The sequence below is a fragment of the Amblyomma mixtum genome, chromosome 8 (genome assembly GCF_055824585.1).
Source record: "Amblyomma mixtum isolate Tamu chromosome 8, ASM5582458v1, whole genome shotgun sequence".
Taxonomy (NCBI): Eukaryota; Metazoa; Arthropoda; class Arachnida; order Ixodida; family Ixodidae; genus Amblyomma; species Amblyomma mixtum.
Window position 1 is genome coordinate 138083488 of NC_143019.1, and position 22482 is coordinate 138105969.

Genomic DNA, 22482 nt, shown 5'->3' on the forward strand with positions numbered 1-22482 from the left:
GCCGCCGCGGTGGCTCAGTGGCTATGGTGCTCGGCTGCTGGCCCGAAAGACGCGGGTTCAATCCCGGCCGCGGCGGCTGCATTTCTTTGGAGGAGAAATTCGAGGCCCGTGTACTGTGCGATGTCAGTGCACGTTAAAGAACCCCAGGTGGTCGAAATTTCCGGAGCCCTCCACTACGGCGTCTCTCATAGCCTTAGTCGCTTTGGGACGTTAAACCTCATAAACCAAACCAAACCAAACCAAACCTTTCAAAGTCGCACATAACGAGGTCCAGGTACAGAACCAATTCAAGGACTTCGCTCTGGTCACTAAGTGGCCTGAAGAGCACTTCGTAGGCTTCCTGATTTTTCCTTATCATGATGACGTAAGCAACTGATAAAACGGCCTCGGCATGTGGTACAAGAATAAATATAGCTGCAGGAATCTCTTGGCTGCGAGATCGAAGTTCCCATCCATGAACAATGTGCGGCTCTCGGCTAGCAACTTCTAGCAAGTTGTGCTGGCAAATACAAGTAGCCGGTTTTCAGACTCTGTACCATTATCGTAGCAGAGGAAGGGTTCTCGCTTGCTACCGGAAGTCGTAGTCCACGGTGGCTGAACAACAAGGTCCCTGAGGCTGCCAGGATTCGGCGGGTAGATTTTGCTCCTTAGTTTGGGGACATTTTCTCCTACTTCGCAAATCGGGACGTTTTTTCCGGGGACGTATATTCCAGGGATGTTTTTTCCGGGGACGCATCTTCCGGGGACGTTTGTTCTAAGGACATTTCTTCCGGCTCCCATGTTCAGTTACTACTCAACATTCGTGCACCCAACCGTATTTTCTATCTGTTTTTGTGTATCTACCACTTCCCTTCTGTAATACCACTGGCCCAGAGGGGCAATGTAGATAAAAATATGAATAAATAAATACATAAGCATGGATGCCTGAAGGCATTTCTAAGATTCAACTAAGTAGTCTTGCTCAGCAGCATGAGCTGGTTTAATCTGCAAATATGCACTTCAGGGTAAAATTACCTTATGTCGCTCATGTGTGCGCATTTTACAAAGCCACTATAATTTCGTCTATACAAGTATACGCCACTGGAAAATGTGAATGAATCTAAAGAAAAGAGCCGTGAAGGATGGAATATTTAGAAGTATTTAATATGACCCTTTTGATTTATGTTGTTAATATTTTTAATACTTCGGGTGAGTTGATAAATGAACCATGCAACAACGCCTTCAGTCTAAGATAATAAATTGTAATTGTACTTTGGCATGGCTGAGAGAACCATTTGAGGCTTTTTACAGAGCATCCAAATAAAAACACGTTTCTTTCTTATGTATATATGATATATCAGCTGTCTTTGGAACCTTTTTATGAAAGCTGAAGCATTTCCTCTAATTCGGAGCAGCGTTGCGTCGAATCACCAACTTAACGACCATCCTTCAACTGAAAAGCAAATAACGAGGAAGAAGAAATATCTTACGCTCCTTTTCTTGTATGGTCAAATTACATACTAGACCAGAATAAAGCTCTGTAGGTTGCTGCATTATACGCGTTGTTTTTAGTGGTGCATTTTTTGTAGGTAGGCAATAAATTCTGGTGAGGTTCTTGTGAAATTCCCAAAAAGCACAAATAGTTAAATGAGAGGAACATCATTCCACTTATTCAAAATACAGTGAAATCTGCCTGTTATAAGCAAGTGCCTAATGATCTTAAAAAGTGATAGCACATCATGCAACAATGATCAAGCATTGTAACGAAATTTCGATTCAGTTAAAAAGGCGCGCCATCCACACTGCGAACATATTACCACTAAAGTGAACCGCAAACCTCTATTTGCAGCCTCTATATCAGCGAAATGAGCAGTACCAGCCAAGATTTTTTTAAATTGTGCATTTTTGCTGCTGTCTTATACAGCTCCAGCTCAAACGTTGATGCTCTGCTGCCATTGGCTCAGCTAACGTGCCAGCCTCACGACATTACAAAGAAGGCACAGGCGTGATCGAAAAACATAGGCACAACTGATGCCACAGAAATGCGAAACCTTCCTGCAGTCTTATCTTGTTACCGGCGAGTTCGCAAACGCATCGCCGAGTGTTATCATCCGTTCGCAGGTTCCTCGTTGCAATCTTTTAATTACTAGGCTATGTCGGTGGGGTCGTGTCCGCAATGCATGTCATCAAAGCGTGTCGACTCACGGCATTACAATGAAGGTACAGGCGTGATCAAAAAAGATTAGCACAACTGATGCCACAGGAATGCGAAACCTTCCTGCAGTCTTATCTTGTTACCGGCGCGTTCGCAAAAGCAGCGCCGAGTGTTATCATCCGTTCGCAAGTTCCATGTCGCAATCTTGTAATTACTAGGCTACCTCGGTGGGGTCGTGTCCGCAATGCAGGTCATCAAAACATGTCGACTCGCGGCATTACAATGAAGGTACACGTGTGACCAAAAATACTAGTACGACTGATGCCTCAGGTGTGCGAAATCGTCCTACAGTCCTGTTATCTTGTTACCGGCGTGTTCGAAACCACATCACCGAATGTTATCATCCGGTCGCAGGTTCCTCGTTGCAATCTTTTAATTACTAGGCTACATCTGTGGGGTCGTGTCCACAATGCACGTCATCAAAACGAGTCGCCTCGCGGCATTACAATGAAGGTACAGGCGTGATCAAAAAAGATTAGCACGACCGATGCCACCGCAACGCGTAATCGCCCTACAGTCTTGTTATTCAATAAAACTTTTTGCTGGGCGAGTTGGTTCATTTTGCTTGAGGGTATGTTTGTAGCGCGACAAAAACTGACAAGGGACAGAAGACGAACGGGACAAGCTCTACTCTCAACTGGTTTATTGAAGATTCGATCGCACACATTTGTTCATTTCCCTTCTCTTTCAAGGACATGATCACGAGAACACTCATGCGAATGACACGAAAAAAATCCACACGCTTGCATCAGATCAGGCTATCTAAAAAGTTATACTCGTTAGAGTACATCTTCACCGAAGGGCTGCTGACGCAGTCCGGCCCTTTCTTTTTGATATGGAACGCCTCTATCAGTTCTCGCGTTGGCGCGTCTTTGCTTCGGCCAATGACCTCTGTCTTGTTTAAAATTGGTGAGCATTTGCATGATTTGCAGTGAACTACCATATTTGTTCCGCTCCCATTGTCAAGGCATTTTTCATGCTCGCGCAGGCGCTTGTTCAAGCATCGTCCCGACTGGCCATATAGACTTTGCCACATGAAAGTGGAATCTGATAGACAATTCCCACATTGCAGCCAACACATCGGGGTTCATGCCTCGTTTCGCATTCCTTTCTGGCTTTTTCCTCGTTCACCTTTGGACAAAAGCTTTTTAGCTTGCAGGGCGCAGAAAAAAACCACAGGAATTTTCTATTTATTTGCCACTTTTTTCAGGTTGTGGGCCACGCGATGCGAATACGGAATGACCTGTGGCCATATGTTGTTTTCTCTCTCTCTTCTTACCTTCTTAATCTTTTGCAGCAATGTTTCTGCAACCATAACCAACAGAGACAAGGGAAAACCTGCTGATAGCAGCCTAGATACTTGCACATCAAAACATTCCTGGACAGCATGAATACACGACTTTTTGATGGCTTCTTGAATGCATATGGTTGCAACGGCTCTTTTTACTGTCTTGGACTGGGCTGAGTCGAACGGCATTATTTCTTTGTGGGCACGAGGCTTATAGCCCCAGCAAGCATGCTCGTCATACACAGAAATTTGAAGATCTAAAAACTGCAACTTGTTGTCTTCGGCAACCTCAAGAGTAAAGTTCAGCCCCCTTCCACAGTTTCTACAAGTAGCTAAAATTTCCACCACAGTCTCGTGGTAGGTCACAGTTTCTAGTTTTTCTAAAAACACTAAAAAATCGTCAACGTACCTAAAAACTTTAATACTAATCTTCTTGTCTAAGACTTCGTCTAAAACGCGGTCATTGGAAGCGAGAAATATTTTGCACAACACAGGCGCCACACATGACCCAATACATATGCCACTCTTTTGCACAAACGCCCTACCTTCGAAATTAACAACCGTTGTACCCAATTAAAATTCGAGAAGTGACATGAAGCTTTCAACAGTTATGCCAGCTGCATTCTGAAAAGCTATCACGCCGTTCTCTTCAATGCACTTAAGAACAGAGGTAAACAATTCTTCGTGGGGAACAGAATAATAAAGATCTTCAACGTCTATGGAGAACATGCTACCAACTGAACGGTTGCCTTGTAGAAAACTTGCTATGACATGTGAATTCCTGGTCTCAAAAGGATCTTTGACGCAGAGTGGGTTCAAGTTTCTTAGGAGGTACCGGCTCGGCATTTGCTGCCAAGTTTATCGTTCACTCACGATACTCCTGAAAGGTATTCCCGTTTTGTAGGTCTTAGCCGTGAAAAAAATTTTAAGGATAGTCTCATTGCAATCCGCTATGCTTTTTGCAAGCTTATTCAACTCCAATTTGGTAAACAGGGAAACAGCTGCGCTCTTTAGCTTAGCAGGCTTTAATTTCGTGGCAATGAAGTTCTTCTTGACAGCCCGCATGGCTTTCTCGTTGCACATCCGCGCAGTGAAGACAACGAAGCCTCCTTGCTTGTCACTCTGCAGGATTCGAAGGGAATTGTCTTTGAAATAAGCCACCACATCGCGCACCGAGTCCGTACGCCGCATCGCGTTCTTTGAAACAGTTCCCGGGAGGCTGTCCTCTGAGATCATGAATGGTAGCTGACCAATATCCCTTAAGAGAAAAGTATACAACAGCTGTATCCTACCGGTACTCACCTATAGGGCAGAAACGTGGAGGCTAACAAAGAGGGTTCAGCTTAAGTTAAGAACAACGCAGCGAGCTATGGAAAGGAAAATGATAGGTGTAACGTTAAGAGATCGAAAGCGGGTGGAGTGGGTGAGGGAACAAACGCGGGTTAATGACATCTTAGTTGAAATCAAGAGGAAGAAATGGGCTTGGGCAGGGCATGTAATGCGAAGGCAAGATAACCGCTGGTCCTTAAGGGTAACCGAGTGGATTCCAAGAGAAAGCAAACGTAGCAGGGGACGGCAGAAAGTTAGGTGGGCGCATGAGATTAAGAAGTTTGCGGGGATACAGTGGCGGCAACTGACAAAGGGCAGAGTTAATTGGAGAGACATGGGAGAGGCCATTGCCCTGCAGTGGGTGTAGTCAGGCTGATGATGATGATGTCCACACCGTCGAGAAGGCATCGCTCTTTGTCTTCGGATTCTGCTCTGGAAGTTCTCGAAGCTCTGGATGCTCTGAAAGCATCGCGTGGCTCTAAACCTGAAAAAAGTAGCAAATAAATACAAAATTCGTGTGGTTTTTCCTGCGCCCTGCAAGCTAAAAAGCCTTTGTCCAAAGGTGAATGAGGAAAAAGCCAAAAAGGAATGCGAAACGAGGCATGAACCCCGATGTGTTGGCTGCAATGTGGGAATTGTCTATCAGATTCCACTTTCATGTGGCAAAGTCTATATGGCCAGTCGGGACGATGCTTGAACAAGCGCCTGCGCGAGCATGAAAAATGCCTTGACAATGGGAGCGGAACAAATATGGTAGTTCACTGCAAATCATGCAAATGCTCACCAATTTTAAACAAGACAGAGGTCATTGGCCGAAGCAAAGACGCGCCAACGCGAGAACTGATAGAGGCGTTCCATATCAAAAAGAAAGGGCCGGACTGCGTCAGCAGCCCTTCGGTGAAGATGTACTCTAACGAGTATAACTTTTTAGATAGCCTGATCTGATGCAAGCGTGTGGATTTTTTGCGTTTCATTCGCATGAGTGTTCTCCTGATTATGTTCTTGAAGGAGAAGGGAAATGTACAAATGTGTGCAATCGAATCTTGAATAAACCAGTTGAGAGTAGCGCTTGTCCCGTTCGTCTTCTGTCCCTTGTCAGTTTGTGTCGCGCTACAAGCATCCCCTCAAGCAAAATGAACCAACTCGACCAGCAAAAAGTTTCATTGAACTTCATTTTTAGTACAGTGGGCCCTTCTTCTTTCGTGTTTTCCTCTCCATCTCAAGAATCTGTGTTAATCACCCACATCGCTTGGACGACATGCAAGGCAAGACGCCTGGCGTATTGCATAAGGAAAGGGCTGGTGCCGGTTGGCTGCCTGGTTCTGGTTTGGGAGTGTGCTGCCTTCTGTGCGTCATATGAAGCGCCTGTTCAGAATCCTGCGGTCCGAGTTTTGGAGACAGGTGAGGCTGTGCTACGACCTTCTACGCGGTGCCAGTTACTCCAGTTTCCCAGAAAAAATTGCTGAGTCCAAGCTGCGTTCATCTAGGAAGCTTGCCGGCCAGGCGACGGAATTCTGGTGGCGGTGCATTTCGGTCCACCTACCCAAATTCCCAAAGAATCCTGTGCAGAAGGCAGGACTGAAGACACTTGACGGAGTACACCTCACGGACCAGGTGAAAAGTTTCATCGAAAAGGGACCCAAGTACAGTAAGGAACCGAGAACCAGGGCTTGTGTTTGTCTTCCAATGTTATGGGGAAAGCTAGCAGCGCAAGATGTTTGTGTGTTCCCCCGTGTTGCAGTGTTGTACTGTTCGATTGAAAGTGCAGTGCCGAACAGTTTGCAGAGACTGAGATGTGACTGCTTGAAGTGTTGTGTCAGTGCGTGATGGTGTAGACCTTTGTGGAAAAACTGATGAGGTGACGACATGGTGCGCGCGTGTGACTTTGAAGTGCGCGTCTTACATCAGTGTTTGCTCTCCCGCCAAAACGCGTTTGTGCACGTATGATATTTGTGTATTTTGTTGTTGGAATGTTATTAAGAAAAACATTCTTTTCGCGGGGGTTGCGTCAAAAGGTTCGTGCATGCCTTGCGTTTCTTTTTCCTTTGCAGCAGAGGTACGCAAGGCGCCACTGTTTTACGTCGACCCCCCCCCCCGCGCATGCGCAGCTTACCGCTCGGGACGCAGGGTGATCGAGGCTACTCAGCCCCCTCCTAGGATTATCGCCGGGTAGCAAGCGCTTCCACGTTGTGGGAACGGAGGGCTTTCGATTGAATGCCACGGCACCTTTCCGGACCTTCGGAAGTAAGTTAGCCTCGCTCCTATTTAGGACCGTAGCTTTCCCTCGAGTCCCTTCTCAGTTACTTCGTGTTTCTTTTCCCCCTTTTCAACACCTGCAAATCGGTGGCTCACTGGGCCTTGAGGATTCGTCTGGTTTTGTTTTGTTTGTTCGCCACGAGCACACGGCGGCAGCAGAACCACAAGCGTGGAGTTGGCTTGGAGATTTCGGTGCGTGCGGACGTGTGCGAGGTAAGCCAGGGAAGTGGTCGGCAATCGAGCTTATGCGCGTGTCTCACGCGTAGAGCGCAGCGACGCCGGCCCCGAAGACGCGTGGCCCAAGTTCGCCCATATACGCAACACGCCATCAGCCCTGCGTGCCTCCGCAGCCCGACGCTCCGTGCGACTGCACCTCCTCACCCCGCAGCTAAGCCACCGTTTCTCCCCACTCACTTGTACTCGTTTTCTTCGTCGTTTCGCTTTTTCTCATCCCATCTTTTCTACAATATTGCTTTAATAGTGTAACGTTGTTGCATAGTTCTCGCCCTTATGTTTTCTTTATGTAATATTTGTTAGCGTCCCTCATTTTGTGTTTCGTGTCGCGCCTGTGCATTGACGCTGCTTTGTTGGGCTTTGTGTTGCAACTAGGTGGCGCTAGGTGGCGCCGCCCTGGTTAGCTGGCTGCCTACCGCGCTCTCCTTTAACCTGCCCCTGGCCTGGTCCAGGGCCTCGCCCGCCCCTGGATTTACACTCCATCGCTTCAGGAAGGCTCCAGAAGCACGTGGAAACCATCGGCATCACGGCCCGCTGCCGAACTGGCCCTCCAAGCGTCTCCAAAACTGTGAAGCGGCGCGGCGCCTCGCTAAACCTAACGCGCCGCGCCTGCACCGCCGCAATGCAGCGTCTGACCAAGCCCCTGCAGCCCAGACCCACCGATGCCGCCACCGCAGGGCCTGTTCCAACCACGTCGACAGCTGTCTCTCAAACGGGTACGTTCAACGCCGCCCACGCAACCGAGCACATTCCTGCCGCACTGCACGCCTTGAGCCACGCTGGGAGCACCGGATCGACGGCCGCGGCGCAGCCGGCAGCGTTCGTCGTCGGCGCAGCGTCCACAACTAGCCAACTCCAAGCTCTAAGGGACGCCAAGTGCTTCGGGGCCATAGGCGCGTCGCAGCCGGCTGCGTTCGTCGCCGCCGCTGGAGCCGCTGCACCTACTCCAGCCAAAGGTCCCACTGACACCAAGACCTCCAGCCCGGCACCCGCGTCGCACACTGAGACTCCGGCTGAGGACTCAGACATGGACCTTACGACGTCCCCGGCAGACGACACTCCTTCCCAGGAAATCGGCTGGACCACCATCGGTGCCAACCGTAAGCCTGCCACCGCAGCCCGACCCCGCGCCGAGCTCATCACAGTTGCCATCCAGCTTCCCCCTGGAACCCTCACCCCCAAGCTACCTCTCTACGACGTACTCGCCGCAGTCGCCTCCGCTGCACAACTTTCCTCGAAGACCAGTGCCGACATCACCCTTCAGGCCAGGCCAGCCCAAAGCCTTGTGTTTCTAAAGACTCATTCTCCTCTGACCGCCCACCTCCTACTCTCTCTCACGCATCTTCAGCTTCATGGTAAGCCTGTCACCATCAAAACTTACACCCCCCATCCTCCCATCTCATCCCTCGGCGTCATCCATAACGTCGGGGGCCACTTCACTCCTGATGACCTCATGCATGACCTGGAATCTTTAAAAACAGATATTCTCGCTGCTCGCATGATGGGAACCACTCAATCAGTGCTCATAACGTTCGCTGGTACCGTCATCCCCCACTTTGTTTATTTCAAACGCGTTGCCTTCTGGTGCCGTCCTCATAAACCTAAGCCTCCCACCTGCACCCGTTGTTCCGGCCAAGTGCCGTCGCTGTGCTGCTCCTCTACCCGCTGACCCTTCCGTTCATGTGTGTGCCCAGCCGTGGTGCGTTCATTGCCAGGTGAACACCCACCCCTCCCTCGGAGAGGAAGCCAAGGCGACGAACGATTTACTTCTTTGGGCAGCTGGGATGCCAGTGGACGCGACGAGCCGGAGGAGCTTGCTGTCGGTCGGAAATGAATGGGGCTGTCGCAAGTGCAGGCGCCGAAAGGCAAGAGACTGGGGCCTCGATGTACGCTGGCTTGAGTCGTTCGAGGGCCACTGCATCTCGCGTTCCGTTCAAGTCTACCAGGAAAGTGGAAGGACGGCGCTCAAGGACGCGGAAGGGGCCGAGATAATGGGGTTGGAGGGAACCACGCACAGGGCCGTAACGCACCAACACAGTGCGTTGGTGTTCTCGCGTCGGCTGTGGTTGAAGGTGGCGGAGGATATGCCGGAGCCTGTCGACGTATTCACTTGCTGTGGACGGGACGGCGGGTTTTGCGCTTTCCAAGAAATCGGCTGGAAGACGAAGAGAGGTTCCATAAATAAGCTCGGCACAGGCGCACGAAAGGTCCTCTTTGAAGGCAGATCGGATTCCGAGCTGTGTGAGCGGAAGAGCATCGACCCACTTGACCGGGGGGCCGTGCGCAGTGAGTGCTGCTTTGAGGTGCCGATGGAAACGCTCTACGAGTCCGTTTGTTTGTGGATGGTAAGATGCAGTCCGCAGCCGTGCTGCTCCGAGCAGTTTGAGGAGTTCTGTGAAAAGCGATGACTCGAACTGGCGACCGCGGTCCGTGACGATGGTTGTGGGGCAGCCGAAACGGGCTACCCAAGTAGAGACGAAGGCCGCGGCGACAGTGGCTGCTGTGATGTCGGCGATTGGTGTAGCCTCAGGCCATCGAGTGAAGCGATCGACGCATGTCAATAAATACCGGTAGCCTTGACATGGTGGTAGGGGGCCAACGATGTCGATATGGACTACTGCGAAGCGTTGGTCGGGCTGCAGGAAACGCTGGGTTGGGGGCACAGGATACCGGTGTACTTTCGCACGCTGGCAGGGTGCACACGCGCGGACCCAGTCGCGAATGTCGGTGTTCATGCGGAACCAGATAAAGCGGGATTTGATCAGCTTTTGAGTTGCACGAATTCCAGGATGGGAAAGGGTGTGCAAGGATTCGAAAATTTTCTTGCGGGAAACGATGGGCAAAACGGGCCTTGGCGTGCCTGTGGAGGTATCACAAACGATTGGCACGTCTTCAATGAGGACTGTATCGAGCTTCAGGGATGTTTGCGCTGTACGTTGGCGGGAAAGCTCGGGGTCGCTTGCTTGCGCTGCAGACAGTTCATGTATGTCGAAGGGAAAGGAGGACGAAGTCGATGTTTCGGAACGAATGCGCGTGACGGCATCGACGCGACTGAGGGCGTCAGCCGGGGTGTTGTCGGCACCACTGATGTGTCGGATGTCAGTCGAGAACTCAGATATGAAAGAAAGTTGTCTCACTTCCCGTGGCGTATATAGGGATGCCGAACGGCCAATTGAGTAAGTAAGAGGCTTGTGATCCGTGAAAACGGTAAATGCTCTGCCCTCAAGCAAGTGGCGGAAATGACGCACTGCCAGGTATATAGCGAGAAGTTCTCGGCCAAAAATACTGTATCGTGTCTGGGCAGGAGTCATGCGTTTTGAGAAGAAGGCGAGGGTTGCCACACGCCACTGACCTGCTGCTGAAGGACAGCTCCGAGCGCTGTGTTGGAAGCGTCTGTCATGAGTGCCAGCGGATAATCGGGGTTTGGGTGGGCGAGTAGAGTGGCGTCGGCCAGAGCGCGCTTGATGGCATTGAAGGCATCGTCTGCAGTGGTGTCCCAGTGTAGCGTTTTCGCCGAGTGCTTGCCGCGCAGCATGTGGTCAAGTGGTTCAAGCAGGGTGGCGCAGTTTCTGATAAATCGGCGGTAAAAATTTACGAGACCAAGAAACTGGCGGAGCTTCATGCTTGAAGTGGGCTTGGGAAACTCGGTGATTGCTTTCACTTTTTCGGGAAGCGGGCGGATGCCGTTGTTGTCCAGGTGATGGCCTAGAAATTCGAGAGCAGGTTCTCCAAACTCACTCTTTTCGGTGCTGATAACAATGCCGTTAGTCGAAAGACGCTCGAAAAGTTGGCGGAGGTGGTGCAGCTGTTCTTCAATACATGAACTTGCCACGAGAATATCATCCACATAGGCGAACACGAAGGGAAGGCCACGTACGACGGAGTCGATGAAACGCTGGGAAGTCTGCGCAGCGTTGCGAAGTCCGAATGGCATTCTTAAAAATTCAAACAGTCCGAATGGTGTCGTGATCGCAGTTTTGGGGATATCTTCTTCTGTTACAGGGATCTGATGATAAGCCCGAACAAGATCTATTTTTGAAAAGATGGTTGCACCGTGCAGAGAAGACGTGAAATCTTGTATATTGGGCAATGGGTATCGGTCCGGGACGGTCTTGGTGTTAAGAAAACGATAGTCACCGCATGGTCTCCAGTCTCCTGACTTCTTCGGAACAAGATGGAGTGGAGATGCCCAGCTGCTGGATGAAGGTCTAATAATACCAAGTTCCAGCATATGCTCAAATTCTGCACGGGCCACCTTGAGTTTGTCCGGAGCTAGGCGTCGTGGGCGAGAGAAAAGAGGTGGTCCCGATGTTATGATGTGGTGCTGAACGTCGTGGCAGACGGGTTGAGTCCAATCCGGGGGTGACGTTAGCTTGGGAAATTCATTAATCAGGGCTGCAAACGGCTCTTTGGCAACTGTAGCACATGAGGGTGCTACATCGGTAGTTGCACGCGCTGCTATGCCGTGAATAAAGAGTTTCGTTGCGGAGTCAATGAGGCGCTTCCGCTTGACGTCGATGAGGAGCTCGTGCTTGGTTAGAAAGTCGGCACCAATTATGGCAGAACCAACGTCGGCGACTAAAAATAACCACCGGAAGACTCTTCGAAGCCCGAGGTTGAGCGTTACAGAGCGCTGTTTGTAAAGAGGTATGTGCGTTCCGTTCACTGCTTGCAGGTACGAAATTGCAGCGGAAGCACGCTCTGCTTTTGTGGCTGGGAGAACGCTCACCTGGGCCCCGGTGTCAATAAGGAATTTCTGTCCGGTGGTTCTGTCGTAGACGTGGAAAAGGCGACACTCTTCTTGGCACAGACCGCTCGTCGCCGCTAGTGGTCGGCGGAAGGCAGGAGGCAGTGGCGGGCGTTGGCGCCGAAGCAACGATGGTAATAGCAGATGCGTGGGCCTGTGGATGGACTTTGCTCACTCTGTCTGCTCTGTCGAGGCGTTGAGGAGCGGTGACGTTGTCGTCCACGGCGTAGAGGCGGCTCTGAGTGTCTAGTTGCCGCAATCAGTTTTTCGAGCTGCTGACAAAGGCGGTCAACTTCGGAAGGCGTAGCGGTGGTGGATGCAATATGCGACGGCTGAGGAGTGGTGATGGGGACGGCCAACGGCGACGACTGTGTGGGCGTGCTCACGGCAGCGACGGTCAAGTGCGGGGTGGCCACTTCCATCACCTTGTCGACTAGCGCGGCGAGTGATGTTAAGTCCATGGTTGTGGCTGTGGCAAGCACCATTTGGACGTTGGACGGCAGGCGCTGCAGAAAAAGTTCACGCAGCACAGCATTGTCGTTGGTCTGCGCACTGCTACCGAGAAGCTGCGTCATCCGCCGCAAGAGCTGACTTGGTCGCCGGTCACCGAGCTCCTCGGAGGAGAGTAGCTGCTGTATTTTCGTCCTTTCGGACGCGGCCGTTCGTTGCAGTAGGGCTGCCTTGAGGTCATCATATGGATTTGCCGGAAGATTAGTGCTGAAAGAGGTGAGTAAGTCGGACACCTCCTCTGCAGCTGTTGATGGCAGTGCGCCGAGCACGTGGTGAAATTTCTGCTTCTGTGATGAAATTCTCGAAAGCTGGAATTGAGATTCCACTTGCAAGAACCACACGGCTGGGTTGCGTTCCCAGTACGGTGGGAGACGCACTGTGACTGCAGAGACGGCTTCGCCGGGCACATCTGGCGTTGTCTGGTTGAGGTTGGGCGTAAATGGCTGATTTTGTTCCATTTCAGCTGCGTGCGTTGACGTCCTGTCTTCAGCGTGGGGAAAAGCTTGGCTCTACGTTTCTTAGGTTCGTCGAAAACCGGGTCACCAATTGTAGGGCGTAAGCTGCTCGGAGCTCCCCAGAGAAGACGAGACGTCTGTGCTGTTCAACCGTTTATTCTCTGAGTAACGGAGCTGCGGCGGGGAGCGCGGGAGGCGCGCCCCGCCGCTGCGAGAGGGAAAAGGGAGGAGAAGGAAAGAGCGCGCCAGATGCGGGGGGCGCGCGGGGTGCGGTCGGGTTCCTTTGAAGGGACGCCGCAGACTTCGACCGCAGCGGCGTTCACCTCACGTTGCCGGAGGCATAGGGAAGAAGCACGCGTAAGTTGTGCCGGCGAGGGCTGGCGCCATGGCTGGCGCACTACATGACGAAGGGGAGGACGACGTCCCAGTTAGTCTGCCGCCACGTACATTGACACCATGTCACCTAATGTTCGATTGAAACGTTCTGTCAAGCCGTTCGTCTGGGGATGATAGGCAGTAGTGGTGCGGCGAGTAATGTTGCATTGCTGCAGAAGAGATGAAACTACGTCTGACAGAAACACTCGCCCACGGTCACTCAACAGTTCAAAATAAATAAAATTAGCTAAACTAAGATTGCGAGTGCGAACGTTGATCCCCTGCAGCAATCTGGGGCTTCGTTTCTACAAATCCATTATGATAATAGGCAAACTGTTCAACATAGAGACAAATATTTTATGTTGTTTATTTAACTAATTAACATGTTTTGTGGGTGTTTTTGGTTTGTGGCCTACAAGCAGAACACTGTAAGTGCTGAATCATGAGTGCTTGCAGGAAAATTTTCTGTTTAATTGCTGCTGTGAGCATGACGGCCGCTTAGTTATGCCACATTTCAAGAAATATGGCGTTCGTATTCGTTTAAGCTTAACTCTCCATTTATTGGTATTCGCGCAAACCGTTACTTTGCCCATTAAAAATTCTCTGCCAACACTGCCTCAGTGCTCGACTTAAGAGCGTTAGCTGCGGGAGCTTCAAGTGTTTACATCGGTGTGCTTAGCAAATGTGTATAAGACCAAATCCCAAAATCGGGGATTCAGGAGATGTTTCCCTTCAGGAAACATTCCTTCTAAGGAACAAGCAGCGCCATCTACCACATAGATTTTGCACTACTATAGCGCCGATTTACAGCCACCTTCGCTATATCCGGTATAACTCCTCGTTATATAAGTTGATAAATTTTATAAACGAGCACACTACAGCACGGAAAATCGTTTGACACCGCCGCGGTGGTGCAGTGGTTATGGCAGTCGGCTGCTGACCCGAAAGACGCGACTTCGATTTCGGCCTCGGCGGTCGAATTTCGATGGAAGGGATTTCCAGAGGCTGTGTACTGTGCGATGTCCGTGCATGTTAATGAATCCTAGGTGGTCGAAATTTCCGGAGCCCTTCACTACGGCGTCCCTCATAGCCTGATCCATCCAAAAACGGCGCACAGAAGAACACGGAAAACACAGGAGAATGGACAGGACAGGAGCACACTAGCAACTGATGCGTGGTCGAAGGAACACCTCTCACACGGTGAGCATGCGCGAAGGAATTCAGCACGTGTCAACAAGATAAAAATCCAAATAAAAACGTGACGCAGCTGTGTGATAGACATACGGACTAAACTGAGAGGGAAAAAAACATCTATACAAGACAACAATTAAGACCAAAAAAACCTAAACCACTGGGGTGACCGAAGCACATAATTCGCACATTCGAAAGGCGAAAACTGCATGAAAGCGCAATCGTTACCAACTAGCCCAGCTTTCTGTTTTTACTGAACTCATAGCCTGAGTCGCATTCGGGAGTTACACCCCAATAAATTATAAACCACGCGAACTCCCTGGGACATACGGTTCAGCCGTAATGATCGTCTGAAGGTACTCGGAATGAAGTGTTTGGGGTCGCAAAAGTCGTTGGTAATAATCCAACACATATTTTGTGCTTCATCTCAATTAGCTATTTTATCTTCGGGAACATTTTAAGTCATTTGACACAACTTGGAACATTCTGCGTCAAACGAGTGGGCCCCAGACTTTATGCAAATGGTGGTCCTCGGAGGATCAACTTTGATGGCCGCTACACTGACACGTATATAACGGGTCGAAAGTATAGGCATCAATTATGGCGCTACGCGCCCACTGTTGCCGTAGATTTGCTCTTAGACTTGCCATAGATTTGCTGTTACCTTAGATTTGCTCTTTTCTAATCGAAATGATCGAGTACAAAACGTAGTCGCCACACCTGGAATTAGCGATCATGAAGTGGTAACGGCAACAGTCGTATGCAAACGAGTAGAAGTGCTGAAGCAATGTCATAGAAAACTTCATATGTATGAAAAAGGTAACTATGAGGCCATAATTAGGGAACATGATTCTTTTTTTGCAGTTTTCATAAATAGTTCCATTTCCTCTGATGTAGTCGAACTGTGGACAACATTCAAGAATAAGCTGTTGTCTCTCGTTGATCAGTTTATTCCCGGAAGGCTGATGTCACCTAATAAACGAGCGGATAAACAATGGATCAATAAAAGAATGCTTGCATCAGTTAGACAGAAAGCTCAGGTTTATAAAAGGTATTGTAAAACAAAAAACCCATCTGTGTACGCGCGACTCAAAATCCTGACTGCAAACCTTAAGAGCGAATTAAAGGCAGCAAAGCGCTTGTACCTATCCTCATTGGCGGACAAACTAAAAACGAACCCAAAAGAAGTGTGGTGCTTTATCAAATGCAACAAAAAGGATGTTGTTGGTATTCCGGCCATCAGGGATGCCGAAAATTTATTGAAAGACGACATAGCACGAGCAGAGTGTTCCAGTGCATGTTGTCACTCCGTCTTCTCAGGTTGGCGCTCAGACGCAATTACGAAACAGCAGGAACAGCTGCATGCAATGCAAGACATGGTTATAACCGATCAAGGTGTAAAATCATTGCTACAAAACCTAAATGCGCATTCCGCACCAGGTCCTGACGGCATTCCTAACTATATTCTAAAGCACTGTGCAGAACATCTCAGTCCCTTTTTGGTTACATTTTTCAACAAGACACTACAGACCGCGAAACTACCTAACGACTGGAAAATAGCTAATGTTACACCAGTTCACAAAAAAGGGGATCGCAGCCAGGTCTCCAATTATCACCCCATATCTTGGACATCTGTTTGCTGCAAAACCCTGGAGCACATAATCTATTCTGGACTTGTAAAACACCTTCAAGACAACATCACAAAATGAACAAGGGAGGGGAAAACCTCAGGTTGCTTGAGCCAACGTTTCGACAAGGGGACTTGTCTTCGTCTGGGTAAAACGTTCATCATTGGCAGGGATTAAATAGGGCCTTCGCTCCGAGGAGGAAGGCCCCGAGGGTGGGGAAGGAAAGTGGTGTGAGAGAGGATGCGTGTCAGGAAGGGGAGGGAGGTGAACCTTGATTCGTTAAGCTGCAATAGTGGAAAAACTTATATCCGGGGGGTGCGTAATGAACAAAGGCTTTGAAGGGGCTGCGACGGGGGGGGGGGGAGGCGCTGTAGGACCTGAAAAACTCAGATAAGAGGGTTAGTCAGTGTGGTACAGGGAAATGAGAAGAAGGCAAACAACATAGGCTGGCACTGGAAGAAGGGGCATTTCCAAGGAAGGACAAGGCAAGGGGGAGAGGGGGATGGATCGAGTTCAGAGAAAGCCAAAAGGTGGGGCGGAGGGGGTAACAGGAATGTCATGGTTTCCGAGAACGGATAGTAGGGGGTTAGGAGAAAAAAAAGGGTGAACAAAGGGAGAGGGTGAGAAGGCCGGAAATGGGGTGGAAGATATGATGTGGGAAGAGTGCAGAGAGCGATAATATACTTATGCGAGGTTCTAGGAAATGGAAATGGAAAATTATGCTAACCCTGGAATGTACCTGAGAGATTCCAGGTTTCCTCTGGACGTGTTAATCCCTGTTGGTTGCAGTGTTTTAAATTTGTGGATTAGGAATGCTTCTCTGTATTTTCTGTCCCTAGTCGATTTCAAGCCTGACTGAAGAATGAACAATTTGAGTTCGTCGAATTTGTGATGGCGTTGATTAAAATGGATCGACACTGCCTTCTGTTCATTCCGTGTTGTGTCAGTCCGGTGCCCGTTTAATCTGGCACCCATTGTTTGCCCGGTTTCTCCGATATATTGTTTATGGCAGAAGGAGCACTGGAGCATGTAGATAATATTGGACGATGTGGAAGACAACAGTTTTTCATGATGGGTTCGAAAGTGCGACAAGACGGAGACGAAAGCAAATGACACACACGACTTGTTGCGCTTTGGAACCTATCATGAATGTTTGCCAACTTGCCCAACTTTTTGCCCTCCTTCAACACTTTTTTCACATCACTGCAGCATGGCTCTCGATCAGGGCTGTCATGTGCAACGCAGCTGAGTTCATTCACGACATTACATCCGGGATAAACGACTGTTTTCAGATGGACGCTATTTTTGTAGATTTTAAGAAGGCCTTTGATGTTGTGCCGCACCACTTTGTTCTGCAAAAAATATCATGCCTTAGTCTTCCTGACTATCTGTTCGGTTGGCTAAAATATTATTTAAGCGCACGCCAGCAGCAGGTGGTAATCAATGGTGCATCATCCTTTCCTGTGGATGTTTTATCTGGAGTGCCACAGAGTTCGGTGCTCGGGCCATTACTGTTCCTCATATTCATCAGTGATATACCTGTCGGCCTCAGATCCACTGTCACAATGTATGCTGACGATTGCGTTTTGTATTCCCCTGAGACGTGTCTTGATGATCTTTGCGTATTACAGGCTGACCTTGACAGAGTTTGTGAGTGGCGCTTGAAGTGGGACATGGCATTGAATGTATCTAAGTGTTTCCAATGTGCAATTTACAAACAAAAAAAAAAGAAAATTCTTGGATCGTATTTTTTAAACCATGACACTATTCAAACTATTGATAAGGTTAAATATCTTGGTGTTATACTCACAGCATACCTAGACCGAACAGCCCACGTTGACATGATAACTGCCAAAGCTTCTCGTCCTTTGTATTTTTTCCAACGGAATTTCAGAAGCTCTCGCCACGTACTAAAAGAAACATTATATTTAACAAATGTCTGGCCAGTATTAGAATATGCATGTGTAGCATGGGACCCTTTCACGCGTACACTCATTGACAAGTTAGAAAGGGGACACAAACGCGCTGCAAGGTTTGTGACTGGGAATTATAATTTTTATATAAAAAGCTCCGAACTTCGCGACGGTATTGGGTGGAAGACTTTCGCAAGCCAAAAAAAAAATCTGCAGGCTGAAGTTTTTGGACAACTGTTACAATGATTGCACCGGTATTAATAAAAAACAGTTATCTATAGCAGTCATATCAAATTTCGGAGAGACTAGAGAACACGAAAAAAATTAAAAGTTATCAATGCCGCATTAACGATTGAAATATTCGTTTTTTCCTAACACAATCCTGGACTGGAATAAGCTTCCGAATGATGTGGTTTGTGCACCTGATTTCGAAAGTGCTGTTGAACTGATAATCTGATGTATTTCTTCCAGGTCTCATGCGTTTACCAGCGCTGTACCGAAGTGTTATCACTCATACTACTTGTGAACTTATTTAGTCTTCTTTTAGTATGTTGTGTTATCCTTGCTGACATATTTCCCAGTATCTTCTTTGCATGTGTTATTGTATGTAGTATTATCCCCCTTACAATAATGCGACAGAAGCCAACAGCCACAGAAACCAAGGGGCACAGGGGATTTTTTTTAAGTTATTTATTTTGTGGTGTTGATCAATTTAGAATATTACTGTATATGGTATCGTTTAAAGATAACTGATTAGAAAAGCAGAAGAAAAAACAACCACCTGCCGCCGGTGGGATCCGAACCCACGACCTCCGAATTACGCGTCCGGTGCTCTACCTCTGAGCTACGGCGACGGCTGTCAATTCTTCTGCTTTCGGGGGTTTTATGTTTACAAGTAACCTAACCTTGAGAGTGTTCATCAGCGCCACCCACGTTCATAAGCGGCGGACGTAGAACGTCCTGAGTTACCGCAGGTGTGACGTAGAACGTCATCGAACGGAGAGGGTGGAAGCTGCGTGAGAACCCTCTTATGCTTCCTAGGACGTCAAGGCTGCCAGAATCGAGGCCCTCGCTAAGCAATTAAGCAAACAAGGGAAGGGGATGAGGGGCTCGTTAAAAATACGACAGAAGCCAACAGCCACAGAAACCAAGGGGCACAGGGGATTTTTTTTAAGTTATTTATTTTGTGGTGTTGATCAATTTAGAATATTACTGTATATGGTATCGTTTAAAGATAACTGATTAGAAAAGCAGAAGAAAAAACAACCACCTGCCGCCGGTGGGATCCGAACCCACGACCTCCGAATTACGCGTCCGGTGCTCTACCTCTGAGCTACGGCGACGGCTGTCAATTCTTCTGCTTTCGGGGGTTTTATGTTTACAAGTAACCTAACCTTGAGAGTGTTCATCAGCGCCACCCACGTTCATAAGCGGCGGACGTAGAACGTCCTGAGTTACCGCAGGTGTGACGTAGAACGTCATCGAACGGAGAGGGTGGAAGCTGCGTGAGAACCCTCTTATGCTTCCTAGGACGTCAAGGCTGCCAGAATCGAGGCCCTCGCTAAGCAATTAAGCAAACAAGGGAAGGGGATGAGGGGCTCGTTAAAAATACGACAGAAGCCAACAGCCACAGAAACCAAGGGGCACAGGGGATTTTTTTTAAGTTATTTATTTTGTGGTGTTGATCAATTTAGAATATTACTGTATATGGTATCGTTTAAAGATAACTGATTAGAAAAGCAGAAGAAAAAACAACCACCTGCCGCCGGTGGGATCCGAACCCACGACCTCCGAATTACGCGTCCGGTGCTCTACCTCTGAGCTACGGCGACGGCTGTCAATTCTTCTGCTTTCGGGGGTTTTATGTTTACAAGTAACCTAACCTTGAGAGTGTTCATCAGCGCCACCCACGTTCATAAGCGGCGGACGTAGAACGTCCTGAGTTACCGCAGGTGTGACGTAGAACGTCATCGAACGGAGAGGGTGGAAGCTGCGTGAGAACCCTCTTATGCTTCCTAGGACGTCAAGGCTGCCAGAATCGAGGCCCTCGCTAAGCAATTAAGCAAACAAGGGAAGGGGATGAGGGGCTCGTTAAAAATACGACAGAAGCCAACAGCCACAGAAACCAAGGGGCACAGGGGATTTTTTTTAAGTTATTTATTTTGTGGTGTTGATCAATTTAGAATATTACTGTATATGGTATCGTTTAAAGATAACTGATTAGAAAAGCAGAAGAAAAAACAACCACCTGCCGCCGGTGGGATCCGAACCCACGACCTCCGAATTACGCGTCCGGTGCTCTACCTCTGAGCTACGGCGACGGCTGTCAATTCTTCTGCTTTCGGGGGTTTTATGTTTACAAGTAACCTAACCTTGAGAGTGTTCATCAGCGCCACCCACGTTCATAAGCGGCGGACGTAGAACGTCCTGAGTTACCGCAGGTGTGACGTAGAACGTCATCGAACGGAGAGGGTGGAAGCTGCGTGAGAACCCTCTTATGCTTCCTAGGACGTCAAGGCTGCCAGAATCGAGGCCCTCGCTAAGCAATTAAGCAAACAAGGGAAGGGGATGAGGGGCTCGTTAAAAATACGACAGAAGCCAACAGCCACAGAAACCAAGGGGCACAGGGGATTTTTTTTAAGTTATTTATTTTGTGGTGTTGATCAATTTAGAATATTACTGTATATGGTATCGTTTAAAGATAACTGATTAGAAAAGCAGAAGAAAAAACAACCACCTGCCGCCGGTGGGATCCGAACCCACGACCTCCGAATTACGCGTCCGGTGCTCTACCTCTGAGCTACGGCGACGGCTGTCAATTCTTCTGCTTTCGGGGGTTTTATGTTTACAAGTAACCTAACCTTGAGAGTGTTCATCAGCGCCACCCACGTTCATAAGCGGCGGACGTAGAACGTCCTGAGTTACCGCAGGTGTGACGTAGAACGTCATCGAACGGAGAGGGTGGAAGCTGCGTGAGAACCCTCTTATGCTTCCTAGGACGTCAAGGCTGCCAGAATCGAGGCCCTCGCTAAGCAATTAAGCAAACAAGGGAAGGGGATGAGGGGCTCGTTAAAAATACGACAGAAGCCAACAGCCACAGAAACCAAGGGGCACAGGGGATTTTTTTTAAGTTATTTATTTTGTGGTGTTGATCAATTTAGAATATTACTGTATATGGTATCGTTTAAAGATAACTGATTAGAAAAGCAGAAGAAAAAACAACCACCTGCCGCCGGTGGGATCCGAACCCACGACCTCCGAATTACGCGTCCGGTGCTCTACCTCTGAGCTACGGCGACGGCTGTCAATTCTTCTGCTTTCGGGGGTTTTATGTTTACAAGTAACCTAACCTTGAGAGTGTTCATCAGCGCCACCCACGTTCATAAGCGGCGGACGTAGAACGTCCTGAGTTACCGCAGGTGTGACGTAGAACGTCATCGAACGGAGAGGGTGGAAGCTGCGTGAGAACCCTCTTATGCTTCCTAGGACGTCAAGGCTGCCAGAATCGAGGCCCTCGCTAAGCAATTAAGCAAACAAGGGAAGGGGATGAGGGGCTCGTTAAAAATACGACAGAAGCCAACAGCCACAGAAACCAAGGGGCACAGGGGATTTTTTTTAAGTTATTTATTTTGTGGTGTTGATCAATTTAGAATATTACTGTATATGGTATCGTTTAAAGATAACTGATTAGAAAAGCAGAAGAAAAAACAACCACCTGCCGCCGGTGGGATCCGAACCCACGACCTCCGAATTACGCGTCCGGTGCTCTACCTCTGAGCTACGGCGACGGCTGTCAATTCTTCTGCTTTCGGGGGTTTTATGTTTACAAGTAACCTAACCTTGAGAGTGTTCATCAGCGCCACCCACGTTCATAAGCGGCGGACGTAGAACGTCCTGAGTTACCGCAGGTGTGACGTAGAACGTCATCGAACGGAGAGGGTGGAAGCTGCGTGAGAACCCTCTTATGCTTCCTAGGACGTCAAGGCTGCCAGAATCGAGGCCCTCGCTAAGCAATTAAGCAAACAAGGGAAGGGGATGAGGGGCTCGTTAAAAATACGACAGAAGCCAACAGCCACAGAAACCAAGGGGCACAGGGGATTTTTTTTAAGTTATTTATTTTGTGGTGTTGATCAATTTAGAATATTACTGTATATGGTATCGTTTAAAGATAACTGATTAGAAAAGCAGAAGAAAAAACAACCACCTGCCGCCGGTGGGATCCGAACCCACGACCTCCGAATTACGCGTCCGGTGCTCTACCTCTGAGCTACGGCGACGGCTGTCAATTCTTCTGCTTTCGGGGGTTTTATGTTTACAAGTAACCTAACCTTGAGAGTGTTCATCAGCGCCACCCACGTTCAT

At 48.9% G+C, this 22482-nt stretch overlaps 1 protein-coding gene across 1 annotated transcript; it reads right to left on the reverse strand.

Moving 5' to 3' along the window:
* Positions 1–10608: 10608 nt before the first annotated feature.
* On the reverse strand, positions 10609–13016 carry LOC149334601 (uncharacterized). Its single transcript, XM_089557960.1, has 2 exons — positions 12224–13016; positions 10609–11006 (listed from the first exon to the last, which is right to left on the reverse strand). The coding sequence occupies exons 1-2, from the start codon at positions 13014–13016 to the stop codon at positions 10609–10611; spliced, it is 1191 nt and encodes a 396-aa protein (XP_089414086.1).
* Between the last annotated feature and the right edge of the window lie 9466 nt (positions 13017–22482).

Excerpts from the sequence above, each read along its gene's own strand:
- LOC149334601 (XM_089557960.1), bottom strand. The coding sequence starts at position 13,016 with ATGGAACAAAATCAGCCATTTACGCCCAACCTCAACCAGACAACGCCA. Across the intron at positions 11,007-12,223 it reads GCCTCGACAGAGCAGACAGA|GCCATCACCTGGACAACAAC; the intron begins GTGAGCAAAGTC and ends TCGAATTTCTAG.